At 50.3% G+C, this 20,196-nt stretch overlaps 1 protein-coding gene across 1 annotated transcript in view; it reads left to right on the forward strand.

The window, feature by feature from the left end:
- The window catches only part of gli2a (GLI family zinc finger 2a), a 94,892-nt gene that overhangs the window by 39,999 nt on the left and 34,697 nt on the right, over window positions 1-20,196 (forward strand). The window contains exon 3 of the mRNA XM_064326736.1: window positions 14,935-15,040. Within this exon, the coding sequence (XP_064182806.1) occupies window positions 14,935-15,040 (106 nt within the window). The remainder of the gene's footprint in view (window positions 1-14,934; window positions 15,041-20,196) is intronic.

The following is a 20,196-nucleotide window of genomic DNA, read 5'->3' on the forward strand; positions in this document are numbered from 1 at the left end:
AACCTGGGTTTTCCACCTCTGTACCCGTGTAAACTCTCACATCCCTATAGTCCTTTGCAACTTAAGCTCGTAGGTTATAAGCACCTTGTACCAGTACCAAGCCCCACACTGGACATTCTCTCCAAAGCACTCCATTTTGGTGTCATCGTTAACTCCCTGACGTGAATGAAAATGTCGTTGAGATGCCATCTGTCGTCGAGTGCTGTCGTCCTTACGTAAATATTTGCTCGACGCTCAACTTGAATGCACCGCCAGCTCCTAAATTACCCGTACGCAATTTTACTTTTCTTTTAAACAGAATTTCCTTGTAATCTTTTTAGGGGTAATTATAAATGCTTCGCACATGGTTGTACTTTTGCGGTCTTACGCGACGTGCTCTTTACTCGGTTTTTATTCGCAGTGCCGCGGAAGGCCGTAGAGAAGCGAGCCAGCGGCGGAATGCTAACGGGCGTTTAGCGTGTGTGACGTGAGAACCCAATACCCCGGAGACCGCGACCCTGATTTACCTCTGAGCCGGCCCGGTAGCCGGGGCGCTAGGCGTCCCCGCGTTAATGGATATCATGACCTCGGTCACCGACAGCGTACAGAAAACACACACCTGTCAAGATGGCCGCCGACTCTTGTGAATAACGAGCCTAACGAGGACGGACGTAAAGAACAGCGCCTCTCCAGCCCCCCCTCCACCCCCCCCTCGTCAGCCGTCCGTGTCTTATTTAAACGTTTTGACCTCGCTGCCAGCGCGTACCAGGAGAAAGCTGTGTGCCTTACCCAGAGGCTCTAGTTTTTTTTTTTTTTGCTTCATACTTGATTTACCGCCAAGTAAACACTTCAGTCACACCACCCCCCCCCCCCCAACCCTCCACCCACCCGCTCACCAAAAACTCACCAAACAGATGCCGGCCTCAGTATTAGGGAGAGGACGCGTGCTTAGCGATTCCAGAACCTTCCTCGTGCTGCGCCATCGCTTGGATTCTCCAGCACCAAACTGGAGAGGCTGGTTCATTCCCATCAGGCCCTGCCTGCATGTATAAAATACATGTAAGACACATACAGATAAGGAAGTGTATTCAACTCACATTTCCAATCTGTTAAAGCTCTTTAGATGAAAGAAAAATATAACCTTAACCTTTTGTACTATTTTCAAATGTTACAATTTACATGTTTAGAAAAATGAGATTGAAATGTACACTGCGGTGCTTATCTGTGTGTGTAAAAGGTGCACGTTGAATTTAGAGAATTATAGCAGTGCAGTGCCACAGCTGAAGCTCATTACCGGGGCGTAGTTCAGTATTTAGGGTTTTGAGCTCGGTGGTTGCCGTGGTCACAAAAATGGGCCCAGCAGTGCAGGTCTTGAGCAACTCCTGTCCAGGAACTTTTTTATTTTTTACCCAGTTTATATTCAGTAACCAGCTCAGGAAGCTGGTCTTTTCTACTCATTCTTTCTAATAATTTTGCTCCTCCATCAAAATATGAACAAAAAATCACAATAATTAATATTATATTGATTTTATGTTTACTGCGATACATACAATATGGTACATTTTAGGGTAAAGTGAGACCAAATCTAATGGCACAAGTACAGACTTGCATGATTATGTGCTTTTATCAGGGTAGAATGAACTGGCAGGTAGCGCACAGCGATGTTCTGCGCTAGTAATGTGCACTAGACGAGGGAGGGGGAGGGGGGGGTGAGTAGCAAGAGTGACGGTCTCCTGCTGAGAGCAGAAGAATGGCAGGAAGACACTGGGTTGCCGTGGCGATTTATGACATCGGCGGGAAAACTGGCATTTTCACGCTTCTGTTATCTTAAGAGAAGCTTAAAATACCTAGGGAAGCTTTTTCATGTCTGTCTTTTTTGCCTGTTATCATCAGTTTTGTCATTCTGTGTTCATCATGTTATTTCTGAAATGTTGGAACGATATGCCATTCCCTGTATCTTTGCCATATGTTCATTTTAAAAGCTAGAGTGTAAAATTAATCCCAGGAAAGCACTTCCAGTGGGACCTACCAGCGCATATTATTTCTATGTTGTACATTAGCATGCTTACCCAGCATTCCTCAGGTGTCATTTCTTTCATGCAACCGCACTAGGAGCCCTAACTCACCGCACACACAGGCTCAAGAACACTCTGGTTTATGTAAGATCCCCCCGCCTGAGACAAAAAGGAAGTTCAATCTGGGAAATCTACACAAATACGGGAGGGAGAATATTTTCCAAAACGTGTACCAAGTCCTGTCCTGCAGTGAATGGATGATGTGGGCGACGTGTCCTGTGAGGGGAAAAAGTGAAACTGCCCGGAAAGGCCCCGCGGCGGCCAGGAGGCCCCGAGGCGGTAGCGACACGCGGCTAGCGGCTAGCGGCTACAGATTCTGCAAACAGGAGGATGTGGAAGGAGCACACTTCAGCAGTGAGAGGGTGGAAGAGCTCCCTGTGTGTGTGTGTGTGTGGGTGTGTGGGGGGGGGTTAGGGTGTGTGCACAGGGGGTTAGGGTGTGTGTTTTGAGAGCTCTTTCCCCCTGAAGAGTAGGCAACGCTACTACGGCACTCCACTGCAGACACAAAGTAATGTCCTCACGCCTGTGTGCTTGGCAGCTGCTGAAGTTTGTCTTGTAATTCATGACATTGTTAACTCTGTAACCCCCCCCCTCCTACCCCCACTCTGCCACTGCTCTCAGCCCCTTTACTGCAGAGTGAATTGGGCTGTTCATTTTTTCCTGAACTGTGGAGGAGAGGGTAGGGGAGGGGAGGGGAGGGGAGGGGGGCTGTACTGAGGTGATTGTAAGAGGACGGGAGGCGTTTGATTTAATGATCACCCCACATGACCGCCCCCCCCTCCCCCTTCCCCCCCATCATTTGTCTACTTGGGACAGCCCGGGCAGGAAAGTTAGTGTCTGTCGGCCACCCCCTCACGTTAATCACACTGCCAGTGAGAATGCACATCTATTGTCCAGCAAAGCTCCTGTTGGGACCCCCTCTTCTGTCCCCCCATCCCCCCCCTACCCTGTGCTGGGAAGCCTCCTTGCTGAGCGTTGAGCACGCCCAGTTCCTTCGACTAGGAAACAGGTTTCCATGGGGACACTAATTAAGACTGTAATCTTAATCTGGGAGACTGTTCTGTACTCTGTGTCACGTATCTGGGTCTTGTGTACTACGATACAATAGATCACTGCTTCTGTATGTGATATTCTTTTCTGATTTCTATCCTGACTTGATGTTTTAAGTCAGGATGTTAAGATAAACAGTTGACCAGTAGAGTACGTTTGTACACAGATCTGCATCACAAAGAACTGGTGTGCTCATATTCTGAATGGCAAGCTTAGGTTCAGAGAAAAGGTATTTTAACCCTTTAAGAAGTAAGACCACAAATGTGATTATAATGTTCTTAACTGAACATTCTGAAGCTGATGTAACAATCACTACTGAAAGCAATGGAGTTCTAGAACACTGACATTCCAAAAAAAGCATACACTTCAAAGGGTTAAAGAGGCATTTTACAAATAGTATTCAGTGTCAGCTGGCAAAGAACAAGAGACGTTGCGAGGCAGAGAAGCCTTTAAATAAAATCAGCAGGAATTGGAATATCTGTCGTCATGTTCTTATTTGTGCCGGAAAACCCATGAAAAGAGAAGAGAAGGCAGCTGGCCTCGTATCGAAAAGGAAAAAGTTTTTTGGGGCGGGGGGAAGAACACAATGCCTGGAGCTTTGATTTGATGGAGGGAGCGTACCGTACGCGGTTTCGGGCGTCGCCAGACAAATTTGAGGGCCCCTAGCAGGCAGGAGGGCAGGCGGGCGGGAGAACGCTTCCAGCTGGGCCCACACTCCTCAGGACCCCAGCAAAGGGAACAGAAGCCAAGCAGCTCACTGAAGGCATCTGCACCCACAGCTGCTGTTCATTTAGCCTTTTAGCAGAGAGAGAGAGGGAGGGAGAGAGAGAGAGAGAGAGAGGGAGGGAGAGAGAGAGGGAGAAAGAGGAAGACAGAGAGAGAGGAAGACAGAGAAGGAAAAGAGATCTCCCTTATTAAGACTGAGGTGTTCTTCTCAGCACTTTTGCCATTAACGTTGATCGTCTCACCATTCAGAGAAAGGCGTTGGGGGGTGGGGGTGGGGGGGGTGAGGGTGAAGGAGAGCCACAAGGCGTTGAGTTAGAGTCAGGATGAAGAGCGCCAGGACGCGCGCAGAGGACGCAGGCAGGATAGGCCCTCTTTTGCAGACAGCTCACGGATGGCGGGAGAACATCCGATGCCCACCGGGGTTCAGAAATCGGACGCGTGACGCGGTTTAATTAGGCTTTTAAAAGGGAGAGGGGGCCGCAGGCGTTCGGAGCTCCTGACTCTCCTGGCCCGCTTTGATTGGCCCGGGTAGCTGAAGACGAGGCGGGGGCGGAGGGTGCGCGGGGGTTCTGTTCGCATTATTAACGGGCGCTTTAATGCGTCCCGGACCCGCGCGGCTGACCCCCGCCACGGGAGCGGTCCCAGCGAAGACATCCCAAAATCGATTTTTATATTCCTGAGAGACCAGGGAGGGAGGGGGAGGGGGTGCGGCGCTTAGTACCTGAGGGGGGGTGTAGGCCTATCTGCTGTTATTTATCTGCTGCGTGGTAGTGTATTAAAGGACTAGATAAACCCTCCCCATCCCCACCAATGGACTAACTCAAAGACAGGGGGGTCTGATGTTCCGTCCAAATGCCCCTCCCTGTTTTCTGACCGCGTCCTCCTGTGGGTGGAGTTAGTGGAAGAGGAACGGGACACAAAAAAGTCACCTCCCAAACCCTGAGGTGCACAGGGAAGGCGCAGTGGGATCGTGTCACTACGTCATAGAACGTTGCAGAACGCATTTCATTACACGCTCGACCCCCCCCCCCCCCCCCCACTAGCCCCCTCCCCCCAGGCTGGAGGTTTCGAAAAGTGCTGAGGCCCAAAGTCTGCGCTATTTTCGTCCTCTGGAGGAGCATATTTGACTTCCCCGTGGAAGAGGGGGCGTGAAAAGGCGTGACACAGGAAGTGGCGGCTATTTCTGCTCCTGGATCATCCATCAACCCCCCCCCCCCCCCCCACATCAGTGTGGACAATGACAAGAAGGAAGAGAAAGGAAAAGATTGGCATATGAGTCACAGCAGGCCAGGCTACAAACTCCTCTCCTCTCCTCTCCTCTCCTCTCCTCTGCTCTCTCCACTCCTCTCCTGTCCTCTCATCACCCTTTTCTTCCCTCAGTTCTCCTCTCCTCTCCCCTTTTCTGCTCTCCTCTCCGCATTTCTCATCACCCTTTTCTTCCCTCAGCTCTCCTCTCCTCTCCCCTTTTCTGCTCTCCTCTCCTCATTTCTCATCACCCATTTCTTCCCTCAGCTCTCCTCTCCTCTCTCCTTTTCCCTCTCCTCTCTCTCCTCTCATCACCCCTTTTTTCCGTCTGCTCCCCCCCCCTCCTCCCCTCCTCTCGTCCCGTGGAGATAAAGCTGCCGTGTCGGAGCTCGTCCGCCGGTCCGCGCGTCAGTGAGGAGGCGCTATAGGGATCCCTTCCTCGCCGCCGCTGTCAGAGCCTCTTACTCTTAACGTCCGCGGCGGCCGCCGCGCTCCCTCCCGAGAGAACGCTAAAGCTCCCCGAGGCGCGCGCGGGAGGGAGGGAGGGAGGGAGGGAGGAAGAGGGAGACGGCCCCCAGCCGGCGGGGGCGTAAATCCCAGCCGCCCCCCTGGCTGGGGTGCCGGAAGGGGTAATACGAATGTAAGCGCGGTGCGCGCGGTGACAGTCTCGCCAGCGCCGCCGTCATTTATCGTGCGTTAATTATCGCCTGCCGCCGCCGCCGCCGCCGCCGCCACCGCCGAGAGAGAGAGAGAGAGAGAGAGGGAGAGAGAGAGAGAGAGACACGCGGCCCGGGCCCCCAGCCCGCAGCCTCTTCCCTTTTTTATCATGGCCCGCGCCTTAAAGATAATAAACTTTTTGTTTAAGGTAATTACTTAATCTGGACACGCCCGCGCGGTAAGCAGGACCATTAAGCGCGCGGGCCATAAATCAGCCCCGGGCCAGGTGGGTGATTTGCTCCGGGGGTGTAATCAGTCTCCGGGACCCTCGCCGTCTTTAAGTGCCCAAATTACACGAACAGCATGCTAACGACGCTGCGCCTGTCTGTCGCCCGCGCCCGCGCGCGGAGGAGGAGGAGGAGGAGGAGGAGGAGGCCCGCCCGTCAGCGGGACCCGCCGCCCCGCTCCGTCTCCAGCGCCAGCCGCCGCGCGCGGGATGATGCATGGGGGTTATTAGCAGGTGGCCCGGGCGCAGCTGCTGGGAGCTGATAACTCCGCCCCCCACCCCCCCACAGACTCTGGCCACCCTTTTAAGAGTGGACATGCTCAAACCATACCTTTAAGAGTGGACATACTCAGGCTGTTCCTTTGAGAGTGGACATGCTCAGGCTGTTCCTTTAAGAGTGGACATGCTCAGGCTGTTCCTTTAAGAGTGGACATGCTCAGGCTGTTCCTTTAAGAGTGGACATGCTCAGGCTGTTCCTTTAAGAGTGGACATGCTCAGGCTGTTCCTTTAAGAATAGACATGCACAGGCTGTTCCTTTAAGAATAGACATGCACAAGCTGTTCCTTTAAGAGTGGACTTGCCCATGCTGATCCTTTTAGAGTGGACTTGCCCATGCTGTTCCTACAAGCATAGACATGCTCAAGCTGTTCCTTTAAGAATGGACATACTCCCTCAAGAGTGGGCATTCTCAGGCTGTTCCTTTAAGAGTGTGCATGCTCAGACTGTTCCTTTAAGAGTGGGCATGCTCAGGCTGTTCCTTTAAGAGTGTGCATGCTCAGACTGTTCCTTTAAGAGTGGGAATGCTCAGACTGTTCCTTTAAGAGTGGGAATGCTCAGACTGTTCCTTTAAGAGTGGATATGACCAGGCTGTTCCTTTGAGAGTGGACATGCTAAGGCTGTTCCTTTAAGAGTGGGCATGCTCAGGCTGTTCCTTTAAGAGTGTGCATGCTCAGACTGTTCCTTTAAGAGTGGGAATGCTCAGACTGTTCCTTTAAGAGTGGGAATGCTCAGACTGTTCCTTTAAGAGTGGATATGACCAGGCTGTTCCTTTGAGAGTGGACATGTTTAGGCTGTTCATTTAAGAGTGTGCATGCCGTTCCTTTGAGAGTGGACATGTTTAGGCTGTTCATTTAAGAGTGCCCATGTCGTTCCTTTGAGAGTGGACATGTTTAGGCTGTTCATTTAAGAGTGCCCATGCCGTTCCTTTGAGAGTGGACATGCTTAGGCTGTTCATTTAAGAGTGCCCATGCCGTTCCTTTGAGAGTGGATATACTCAGGGTGTTCCTTTAAGAGTGGACATAAGCACACTGCTCATTGGCCTTCCGTCACCTGGAGGAGCTTCAGATATCACCATACCAAAATAAGTTACACATATACATGTATATGTATAGATATGTGAATTAAGAGATATACACATTTTACCTAGGTATACAACCTAGCATTTCATGCTAAGAATCTAATAAACACTAAATGCTGTTGTTTTTTCAGTTGAATAAGTTCTAAAAATCTGAAAATCTACTGTTTTAATACGTGAAAGGAAGTTACCTCATTCCACACTTGAAATAATTTTCACTTCAATAACTCGCACAGTGTTGAAACACACGTGAACAAGATCTATTTTGATCATGCCGAGCATTCTGGGAAAACTAAATAAATAATGGAAACAGTATTTTTTTAAACAGCGTTTGCTTGTGCATGCATTGTCTGTGACTGCGTGTATATTAGTAAAACAGCAGGAAAGTGCCACAGCTAGGCCTGGGGTTTAATGTTAGGAAAATCCAGGAATCTGGCCAAACAAAATCAGGCCCCGCCTCGTCCACCGGCTGAGACGCCACAGACGGTCTGGAAAACACAGCGTCTGGAACCCGCACATATAACTGGCTGGCTGGAATGGCCCCGCGCGTGTGTGTGTGTGTGCGCGCGCATGTACATGTGTGTTTGGGTGTGTGTGTGTGTGTGTGTGTACACGAGTGAGTGTGTGATATGGCAGATTTATGAATGGTGTTAGACCAAACAGATTGTGGCTGAGAAACTCCAGCAGGTCCGCTCTGGGTAAACACGGACAGGAAGGCACTCAGGATACGGAAGTGGAGGGAGACGGACCCCATCTGGAGTGAGACGTGCATGACAACGCGCCGCGAACACGGCGACGGGGGCTCGCGCCTGTCCGATCCTGCCGCTTCGCATGCAACAGATGTTACCCTGGCTGGCTTTTACAGAGCCGTTTGCGTCCTGAAACGTAGCTGGTGGAGACACCTTTGGGCATTGCAATTATGCATATTCGTTTGTTCCACGTGTTTTTCCCTAAATCACACCGTGGAGTTATTTCTCACTAGTTTTTGGTAACAAATCAATCTTCAGGGGAAAGTTTACGTAGCACTGATGCTACTCTATTTTCATTGTCTTTCGGATCAGCAAAATCCCTCTCCATTGAACCCATATTAACGTTTAAGATCGCAAGACCTCTAAGACCTTTTAATCCCTTTCCAGGACAACAGTGAAGAAAACTCTTCCAAACAAGGCCTTTTAAGATCCTGATTCAAATACCTTTCAGCAGTGTGTGTAGGACTCAATTGCTGGATATTTTGGAGTGATAAAATGCTAGTTCTTGGAAAATGTACTTTCTGAGGCCTAAACATTTTCTTTCCTGTCATATAAGTACTTCAGGAAAAATATTTGCACGCTTGACGGTTCAAATGAACCATTGTTTGTGGAAGACAGCGTGTTTGGAATAGCCCTTTTAACTCTACGTTCTACATTAACTGACTCTGAGAACCCTTGTGTTTTTTTTTCTGCTCCTTGGTAGCAGAAATACTATTTTAAATATTCTAGAATACTGAAATATTAAAATACAAAAATACAAAAATAGTAAATACTAAAATATTGAAAGCAGGGACGTGTTGCAACACTTAAAGCCAAGGCAGAACGAAAAACATTTACAAACGTGGGTTGATTGACTACAGTTGGAGCCACGTTAAATCGCGGACTTAAGCGTCATAACTCTACCTGCCATTTAAAAGACGGGAAGCCCGAACCTAAGCTACTCAGCCTCTGTTGAGAAAAGCCACATCAATGGGGGGGGGGGGGGAAATGTATCATTTTACAAACCCCCTTGTGCTATTCAAAGAAAAGGCCCATTCACTTAATGCCTGCTTTCATTGCTCTGAGGAGTTACCTGCATCCATCTAAAAACCATAATCCCTTTTGTCGCCATGATTAACCGAAAGTCTTGGGAAAATGATCTTTGCAGACTAAATAAGGATGTCATACTGCGTGTACCTCACTCAGTTACAGGATCGCATAAGAAAACACGGGCTTACTGGCCTAACGTATGGATATCGGCTGCAGTCAGTGGGGTGTGCTTAGCCTAGGAACAAGCATTAGTTTTATTTAGCCGTACGGTCAGTAACAAGCTGCAACTTACCAATAAGGTCTCCCATCGGAGGCTTTGGGTCGGCCTGTCAGTTTCCCAGTGTGCAAAGCAGCGCCGTTGGCATGGCGCTGTGTCGTTAGGACACGAGCCAGCTTATTCTGCTGGAATTTCCTGTCTGAATTTAAATCCACCCCCCCTCCCACCCCCCACCCCCCACCGCCTTTACTCCCCTCCTCGTTTTCTGAAGGAGACAGAAAAGCCTTTTTAATTACACAGCCGAGGGTTCGCTTCTCAGGATATTATTATTGTTATTGAGCACTTCCTGCGCGGACGAGCACTTCCTGCGAGGAACCTCGGCTCCGCCGGGACATGAAAAGTGAATGTTTTCCCTTCGCCCGCTCGAGGCTCGGGGCGCCTTCTGTCGCCGCTCAACACCTGCCGTCGTCTTAAGGAGATCAAACCCTCCTTGAGTCAGAAGCAGAAAGAGACAGGAGGCTCCTCACCGTCGCCCCGCAGGCTCACCGGAGAAGTTTCGCAGGGTTCGAGAAACGGTTTACGAGAAGCGAAGCGAAAACGTTTTAGGAGGGACGTCGCGACGGGTACGGAGGTGACCGCGCGGCCGTAAACGACAGGGCGAGCGCTGAACGTGTTCGCGCGGCGGCGGCAGCGGGACGGGACGAGGGCGGGTTTTAGGCGGGAGCCTGTGGCTGTGAGAGTCGCTCTGAGGCGATTCTGCGAAAAAAAAAAAACCCCCCGGTCTCCCCGCAGCCTCCCTCCAGATGTAAAAACAAATGTTATCACCCCAAAGACTAATAGAGGCGCGGGCCTGCGCAGGACACCCGTGTACGGTAACCCCCCCGGGGGGCCCCGGGGCTGGGGTGGGGGGAGTTTGGGCTCAGTAAATCAGGTAAACGGGCCCCCTTGAACTCTCCAGAGCGCTCTCCTTTTGTTCTCACCGTCGAGTCGGAACAATGGAGCTGTCTGGGTGATGGAATAAGCCCCCGCTCGGTCAATCCCCCCACCGCCCCCGGTCTGCTGACCGGCTCGGGACGGCCCAACCGTGCGGGGGGGGGAAGGGGGCAGGGGGCCGGCGGGAACATGCCCACGTCCCAATGTGACAACCGCAACCCCCTGCCACACAAACACACATTCAGCTCTTTTTCCAAGGCAGACACTTTTAGTGCCACTTAAGGGGGAAACGAGTGTGTTTATGGGAGAAATTAGTGTGTTCTGGAGACTGCAGTGGGCCTGTATCGGCATATGAAAATACGAAACATTTAAGGAGTGGGCATATAACACATATAATACGCTATAGTACGCTAATGTGAGTATTAATACAGCATTGCTAATATAACTGCTGCTGCCCTCAATTTAGACCGTCTCTGTTTCTGCTCTTAAATTAGGCTGGTTGTTGACGTTGACGCTCTGTTTTTCGTGTTAATTTCCACTAATCCCAATTTAACGGTGTTAAGTTACTCCCGCAGTGTGTGATTCATACAGTGAACCAGTATGCCGGTTATGCGGGGTGGAATATTGTAATTATTTGAAACATCTCAGGTTTTTTTTTTGTGGAAGGTTCTCAGCGGAAATTAGAGACTCTCAGAGGAAATTATTTTTTACACCCCTCGGAGGAGGAGGAGGAGGAGGAGGAGGAGGAGGAGCGGGAGCAGCGGTAGACTGCCCCTCAGCCAGTAGGCACGCAGCGCGGCGGCCAGTGACTTCAGCGCGAGAGAATTCCAGAGGTGTTTGGGGGCCGATCCGCTCGGTCATGTTTTCGCGGCCCGGTTCTCTCCGGCTCTTTGTCCCGGGCCTCTACCCCCCCCCCCCCGACCCCTCTCCCCCCCATTATTCACCCGCCCCGTTATTAATGGAGCGTTAACTCGGGGCTGGACTCTGAATAAAGCTGTTTTGCTTGCAGCCACTCAGCCACCCGTGCGCTCGCACAGAGGGCCATTATGCCGCCGGCCGCGCCTCCCTGAAAGATGCCCGCCTGCCTGTCGCGGCGCAGAAAGGGAGGCCCGCTTGCTTGGGCGCATCCTCCGCTGCTGAGGGGGTTTAGAGAAATGGAGACACTTTTATGCCCGGGGTGTTTGGCAGAGACCTTCCTCTGACGCCGGGGTTTATGTGCCTTTCAGCTGCTGGGCATTACAGTTACGCTGCGCATTACAATGTGCTCATTACAGGTGTGCTGTGCATTAGTTGCACTGTGTGCATTACAGTTGTGCTGTGCAGCTTAAAGTCGTGCTGTGCATTACACTGTGCATTACAGTTGCACTGTGTGCATTACAGTTGTGCTGTGTGCATTAGTTGTACTGTGTGCATTGCAGTTGTGCTGTGTGCATTAGTTGTACTGTGTGCATTGCAGTTGTGCTGTGTGCATTAGTTGTACTGTGTGCATTGCAGTTGCTTCCTGTACATTAATTGTACTGTATGCATTGCAGTTGCTTCCTGTACATTAGTTGTACTGTGTGCATTGCAGTTGCTCCCTGTACATTAGTTGTACTGTGTGCATTGCAGTTGCTCCCTGTACATTAGTTGTACTGTGTGCATTGCAGTTGCTCCCTGTACATTAGTTGTACTGTGTGCATTGCAGTTGCTCCCTGTACATTAGTTGTACTGTGTGCATTGCAGTTGCTCCCTGTACATTAGTTGTACTGTGTGCATTGCAGTTGCTCCCTGTACATTAGTTGTACTGTGTGCATTGCAGTTGCTCCCTGTACATTAGTTGTACTGTGTGCATTGCAGTTGCTTCCTGTACATTAATTGTACTGTATGCATTGCAGTTGCTTCCTGTACATTAGTTGTACTGTGTGCATTGCAGTTGCTCCCTGTACATTAGTTTTGCTTTGTGCATTTCTTCTCTCAGGTGTTTTTCCACTGTCTGTTTTAGATCAGTTAAACGCCGACAAACACCAGAGAGGTAAGAAATGCAGCTGGTGTGTGTCATGCACTGAAAACACGGTTTTATATGCTACACTTGCGTGACAGGCATTACCATGGTTTCTCTATGCCCAAATACAAATAAAACTTAACATTTATATATTTGCTGGTATATGCTTCCGCAGTCACTATTAATAGTGTTTTGGCTGTAAATCATTTTTAAAAAGGTTTATTTCTGGAAGAACGAGACTTGGTGGCCCTTTGTGAAATAAACCCTAAATAAAGCTCAGACAGCAGGGAAAAATGCAAACGGCAACTGTCTGGAGACTAAGAGCACACCGTCAAACAGAGCCCTGGGGATTCTGCGTCTGACTCGGAAGCACAGTCTACCTGGACAGAGAGGCCACTTCTCCACTGCTGGGACGAGTCTGTCCGTCACTCTGTCAGGCGCTAAGTGAAAGAAATGGGCTAGGAATGCTGACACACAGGTCCTATCTGCTAGGGCCCCTAAGGTCCTCACACACACAGGCAGGCACACACACACACACACACACACACGCACTCACACACACACAGGCAGGCACACACACACATTCGCACGCACATGCACACACAAGCATACACAAAAAACACACACACACACACACAGCCCCCTCTCAAACACATACTCAAGCACATACACAAGCAGACACAAGCAAGTACACACACGTGCACCAAAGCAACACAAAAACATGCACCATACATGCGCACGCACGCAAGCATACACAAAAAACATGCACACACATACATGCGCACGCACGCAGGCATACACAAAAAACACACACACACAACCCCCTCTTCTCTCTCACACACACACACACACACAAGCACACACGTGCAAGCACACACACGTGCGCATGCACACATACATGGAAGCATACACAAAAAACACACACGCACAGCCCCCTCCCACACACACACACACACACACAAACACGCATACACACACACACACATACGCGCGCGCGCACACACACACACACACACACACAAATACATGCACACACACACGCGCACACACACACAAGCACACACGTGCACATGCACACATACATGCAAGCACACACACACACACACACACACACACACACGCAAATACATGCACACACACACGCACACACACACACGCACTCACAGTGCTCAGGTAGATAATGATCTGTGCTGACCCCTCTGGTCTCTGCTTTTACTTGCCGGCCCAAGAATTTTAATACGATCCAGAGATCTGCTGCCACCTCTTCTCCCGGCAGAAAAATGTCACATGAGTTTACAATTAGGACGTGTGAAACTGTACAGATAGAAACATTCTCTAACGTAGTAGAAACACTTTGATTATGAGGGAGGAGAAGGAGCTGAAGTCAGGCACTGCTGGAAACTGCTGGAAAGCTTAGCGTCACAAGAGAGAAAAAAATCTTAATTAGAAACAAAACTCTGAATCTTTTGAAACTGAAAACACCCTTCATACACCGTTAAAATGAGGCTTAGCCATGCTAAAGATTAACTGCAGTTACTTGTAATCACAACAATTAACGAGGACCTGTTTTTAATAAGACGGCTCGAGCCAAGGACTTACGGGAAGACGTCGATTTTTGCCGTTTTTTCTCACAAATAAAAAAGCAACACGCGAGTCGTAATGTGCAAAAAATGCTCCCCGTGTACATGCAAGGTTGTAATTAGACAGCTCCACGGAGCTGCTTGACTGACTAAAAGGTTCCAATTACTTTGCTGTAAAGGCACTTCAAATAAATGCTGCAGTTGTTTTATTTTAAAGGGCTCAGCGATATAGCAGAAATCTTGCCTGTGCCTGAACAGTATTAATTATTGCCCCTGGTCCCACATAATTTGAGTTCCTAAGATGGCAAGCATTTCCCCCCTCCCCCCCCCCCCATCCCCCTCACAGGCTGGTACCCATTAGACTCTGTGTACAGGCTGTTATTGGCCCCCACTTTGATTTAATAAGTATGGCTGCGCAGCCTGGGCAGAGGCAACTGCACGACGGTGCAGTCTGGACAGAAGCAACTGCACAAATGCGCAGCCTAAGCAGAGGCAACTGCATGACTGCGCAGCCTCAGTAGAGGCGTCTGCATGAGTGAGCAGCCTGGGCAGAGGCGTCTGCACGACTGCGCAGCCTGGGCAGAGACGTCTGCGCGACTGCGCAGCCTGGACAGAGACGTCTGCGCGACTGCGCAGCCTGGGCAGAGGCGCGCAGACGCCCCCGGCAGAGGGATGCTTTTGAATGGCGGGGACGCGCAGCCGCGCCGGCGGAGGCAGAGAAGGGGGTTTTCCCAAAGCTGTCAGCCCCCGTTTGCGTCGGGGCGCTGCCGGCCCTGTCATCTCCCCCAGTTCAAAGCCCAGTCTAGCTGCAGGTCTTTGTCAAAAGCCCAGTTGGGTATCTTTTATGTTGGAGATGTAGGATTTCTTAGGATGACTTTGATTATTTATTTATTCCACTTCTCTTGTGTGATAGTGCCAATATTTTACACGAAGCGCGTCGGGCCGCTCTGAAATCCATCTCGCTTTATTGTAGCGCTTTTGCCTTTGAACTTTTTTTTTTTTTTGAAAGCGTTTTTTTTTAAAAGCCCCCCCCCCACTCTCTTTTTCTCTCCCCCTGTCTGTCTGTTCCGCAGCCCCTCACCACATATTCCCGACCTTCCACACGCCGATCCCCATCGACGTGCGTCACCACGAGGGGCGGTACCACTACGAGCCGCACGCCCTCCACGCCATGCACGGGTGAGTCTCGCTGCCGCACGCACACAGCTGACACGTCCCTCCGATTCTCCTGCTCATAGAAAGTTCAAATAAATATATTTAGCAGTGTTCAGTCTGCCAGTCTGCAAATTACATACTTTCCTTAAACATGATTTCCAAAATCATTTTTGTTAAATAATCAAGGGCATTTATTTGGCATTTGTTTCAAGGGAAGTTTATGGATCGTACTGTGCTTTGAGGAGAAATGCATTATTTTTTTGATTAGGGCTTCTTTTTCACACCGGTGTAGACAGGACGCATTGTGAAGATTGTGCTTTCTGTTTGTAAGTTTGTGAGTGTGTACATTTGTATATTTGGATACTGTTTAGTGAAGTTACAGAGGGAAGAGTGGGTAATGTAATTTTGGGGTAATTCTAGGCTAATTCTAGGGTCAATTCTTTTTTTCCAATTTATATGCAGCGAGGGTTTTTTCGAACTGGAAGATTTATTTACCCCAGTCAACTAGCGCTGCATTACAGATCAATGAGAGAGAACCCCGTGCAGATAAGCTAGATGTTGAAAAGCTCACCAGACAGATAGCAAGGAGAGACAAAAAGATGATGAACGCAGTATGGGTAAAACATAATGCTAGCCTTTGCCCTCGTATCATTTGTCCTGCTCTGTGATTTTGGCCCGTGGAGAACAGAACACCACAGCCGATACACATCATCTCTTCATTAGGAGGGCTTTATGGGGAGAGAGACCTATCACATACTGGGCACGCTCAGTCCCATCCACTTACAGCAGTTTAATATTCTACTAAGGACTTGTTTGTGCATAAATAGCACCTTATGGAGATGAACCACTGAACCGTAAAGCTGTAATTAAGGCTCATTTCCCAGTTCGGCAAAACCGCACGTGTTCGACCCACTTTGGTTTGCTTCCCGTTCGTTTTTTCTGTCAGGTGGACTGAGTTACGCGCGTCTGCGTGACGATCGGGGAAGCTCTGTCCTGCTTTTGCGTTCGCACTGTGGCATTGCAACGCGGTCGACGAAAACCGCGTTTTAGCGTAGCTGCTCAAAGCCCCCTTGTCCGAGTTTACCTTTATCTTTAAAAAAAAAAAAAGGGGGGGGGGGAAATCAATAGAGTTGTGGAAATTGTGCTGTTCCATTAAAATTCACAGATTTGATGGTGATGCATTCTGGGTGCCGGGGAGAAGCAGAGCTATTCATCACGGCGGCTGGAGAAGTCGGGGGAAAAATCCCGTCTCCGTTCTCGGGCCACCTTGATTAATGTGATTTGATCTTGACAGTGGACCCCTAATACATCAAGGCCTTGATCTAGCTGTCTCCGGCCCTGCCTGTGCCAAATTCGTCTAATTACGCGAACGTTGCGCAGCAAATTAAGTGTGGTGTCATTTGTCGGCAGCCGCGGGCGCTTTGTTATCCGCCGGCGGCGGCGTGTCAGAGGTCCCCTCCTCGATTGCCTAACATGACACCCGCGCGCGGGCCCCTTTATCATTGTTTGCATATAACATAATGAGGGCGCCGGTTATTTTGTCAAAGCTGTCATAAAAGCAGCAGCGGGACGCTTCCCCCCCTTTTTTTTTTTTTTCTTTTTCTTTTTCTCTTTTTTTCTTTTTTCTTTCCGCGAGCGCGCGCGGGACATGCTCCTTCGCTGCCGGCGGGATGGCGGGAGGGCCCCAGAACGCGCCGTTCCCCTCCCGGAGACGGCGGAGCGGAGTACGTCGGGGACCGTTCCCGTCGGCGGCGCGAAAACCCGGGAGGAGGAGTCGCGTGACTTTAAGCAGCACGCCGGAGTTAGCGGCGAAGACTTTTTTTAATGTCGCCGCAAACTTTCGCAAGGCGCCTCTAACACTTTAGAACATCTCCAGAGAAGCCAGTTAAGAAAGGCATCTTCTCAATCTTACTACTATAGTGTGCCATAATATTTAGAAAAACGCATAAAAACAATGTGTGCGGCATGGGTTTCGGTTCGCTCGTTATCCTAACTGCTACAACAGCGGTTGGTGACGTTGAAAATTTGGTGACCTTTTGTCACTCCTTTGGCTTTTAACGAGAGCGGCGAGGCGGAGTGAGTCAGCCTCAGACCGAAGCCTGACCCAGGACGACAGGAAGCTGCTTCTGCTGAAACCACCTCCTCCTCCTCCTCCTCGTCTCCGGGCTTCAGATCCTTTCTGTATTTATGCAGAGAGTTCATAACCGTGAACCTGACCGCGGAAGCTCGCCTCTATCTCTCTCTCTCTCTCTGTCTCTGTCTCTCTCTCTCTCTCTCTCACACGCACTCCACTCCCTCTCTCCCTCTCATCCCTCCCTCCCTCTCTCTCCCCCCCTCCCTCCCTCTCCAGTATACTCATCGAGAGGACTGAGAAACAGCCGCGGGCTGCAAGGGCGAGTCGCTGTGATCGCGCCCCATTAATTCCTAAATCCGCGGTTTCTGCCTCCAGTGCTCTGTGACTAAAGTGTCGAACAAAGGCCACATTCTCTGGCCGGGCTTTCCGACGACACCGCGCGTCCCTCAGTCGGTCATCGTTTGTTCAGCGCACCGTCAGCGGCGGATCCGCAGAACCGTCGACCGCACTCACGCTTCACCGTATGCATTTCTGCCCTCCTGGAACGCGCAGCCTATGTCGCACTAAAGTGATTGACGGTTACGGACCTACGGCCCCACCTGTGAGCACGGCGAACTGACATTTTCACACACAAAAGGAGCTTTTGAAAAAAAACGTGACCGCAGGTGGCCGCGTTTAAGGAGAGAGCTTTAGATATGTTTTATTAGACCGTAAATCCAAGACACTGCGCTCCAGTGTTAAAGGTTTCGGTGTGCTGTGATTCGCTCGGAAGACCTGGCTTGAAGTTGAAGAGGTTTCCAGAGAGAGGCAGACCTCATAAATGGAAAGCAGAAAACAGATAGTCTCTCTGTAAATCCTGGAGTGAGGTGAACCGCACTCTGGAGGGCCCTGAACTTTTGTTTACACGCTGATGAATGATTCCCCGTGGATGTACGCTGACATGTTTTCGGAGAGGAGTAATTAATACCCAGAATCCTCCCCCACGGTTTCAGAAGCCCGGCGAAGATGAAGCAGATGAGCAAAACAGATCTGCAACCTCTCCCTTTGATCCGAACGGCTCTTGTTTTGTTTGGGACGCCGCTGGACGCAGAGATTCAGATCTTCCCCGTCTTGTATGGCGTAGTTGTGGCCTGCGGCGTTCCTTTTTCAAACAAACAAACCTGCTTCGTCCTACCAGCCAATCAGTCTTGTTTAGGCTGCGTTAAGAATGCACTGGTTAAGTACGCGCTACATGTCAACAGTTTGCGTTTGCCAAGGAGCAAGCTGACGCACATGCCTCGTGGAAACAGATGCCGCTGGCGCGTTCGTCTCGAGCAACAGCGGAAGGATCTGAGAATCCTTACACAATACGCGCGGAATGAAAGAATGCTTGTGTGAACAGACACGTGTAGGAATCAAATATTAATCACGTCAACGTGCAAATTGTTCGCAACCTCGAGACACGACTTCTCAGGAGAGTCTTTACTGGCACTCTTTATGTATTTAATTATGCGCTGTGTTCGTGGGGAGAGCATTGCCGGGAAGCCCAACACGTGTTACAGGCGAGCTGGAGTACAGACCTCATACGCTGCTCCTTTCTGGCTCGTTGCTTTTTGTCATCGCGTAAGACGGGGGTGCGAAGACCTTCCCTCACATTTCGGGCTCACCTCGTCCGTGTCTGTCTGAGAGCCCCAGGACCAAGCGCCAGCAGGAGTGGCCTTCTGGCCCTCGGCCAATGGTAGGACTTATCTAAAAGAAGAGAAGCGAAGCAGAGGTGTAGATGAGACTGCATCGCCCCGCAGTGAAGCTGCAGCGGGGGAGGACCATGGTAGAACTCCGTCTGCCGCAGGCCTCCGAGCTAAGAAGCCGGAGGAATCCATCTCTTAATCAGCACCTGTCATTTCAGCGTGCTTCCATCACACCGCCGCCATGGGTGGCTCTGTCCGTGTCAGAGGTAACTCCGAAAGAGAGATACTTTCTTTTACCGAGACGGCGGGGTTAGGGAAGAGAAGAGCTCTCGTAATGCAGATCATATCCTCTGCGGTCTTACGGAGGGCTTAGCAGATTCAGCCTTACAGCTCAGGAGGCTTCCCATCATGCTCTGCGGTTTCGTACAGCTTCATGGACTCTCATCCAAAAAAACATGAGAAAGGCAAACACAAACCTGTCGGCTGGCCTGGCAAAAATACATGCTACTGGGCCGGCGCCTAGCGCTTGGGGGACCTCTTCCAGTGTCCCCAGTTCTCCCTAGCTGGGCTTCAGTGACTGTGTGAAACATAGCAGAATGAGGGGTTCTGTCAGGGCAGTGACACAGTGGGCGTGAAGGTGGTCATCCACGCCCCAGGACTCTAGCCCCTCCCCTGTCTGCCCACCTCATGTTTTTTTGGATGAGAGTCCATGAAGCCGTACGAAACCGCAGAGCATGATGGGAAGCCTCCTGAGCTGTAAGGCTGAATCTGCTAAGCCCTCCGTAAGACCGCAGAGGATATGCTCTGCATGACGGGAGCTCTTCTCTTCCCTAACCCCGCCGTCTCGGTAAAAGAAAGTATCTCTCTTTCGGAGGTACCTCTGACACGGACAGAGCCACCCATGGCGGTGGTGTGATGGAAGCGCGCTGAAATGACAGGTGCTGATTAAGAGATGGATTCCTCCGGCTTCTTAGCTCGGAGGCCTGCGGCAGACGGAGTCTGATCCCTGAAAGAGCGGCTCAAGTAACGTCTTGTCAGAGAGGGCGGATCGAGGAGCCTTCAATAATAATACCTGTCAGAGGAGGCCTCCTATTTGGTGTCTCAGACTATGAAGTGCGTGGCAATAAATTATTCCCAATTGTCTCCAACTTCAAACAGAGACAGCTTCCTTTACATTTATTCTGTCATTGTGTTGTCTGAGCACGCTGTGTAAAAGGACCGGTGGAAAAATGGGGGGGCGGGTTGGGCTGGGAGGGGGGGCACAAGCCTTGGAAAGGAGAGGAATGTTTTACATGGAAATGGACTGACTGGTGTCTTTGGTTCTATGCAATCCAGTCACAGATCAGGGAGAGTCCTTTTTCACCACAAAGTGGACAGAGAATTCAGGAGTTTGTCAAGCACTCTACAGAATATAGTGTATTTGGTATTTAAAGCTGAAT

Source organism: Anguilla rostrata, chromosome 3, assembly GCF_018555375.3.
Source record: "Anguilla rostrata isolate EN2019 chromosome 3, ASM1855537v3, whole genome shotgun sequence".
Classification (NCBI taxonomy): Eukaryota; Metazoa; Chordata; class Actinopteri; order Anguilliformes; family Anguillidae; genus Anguilla; species Anguilla rostrata.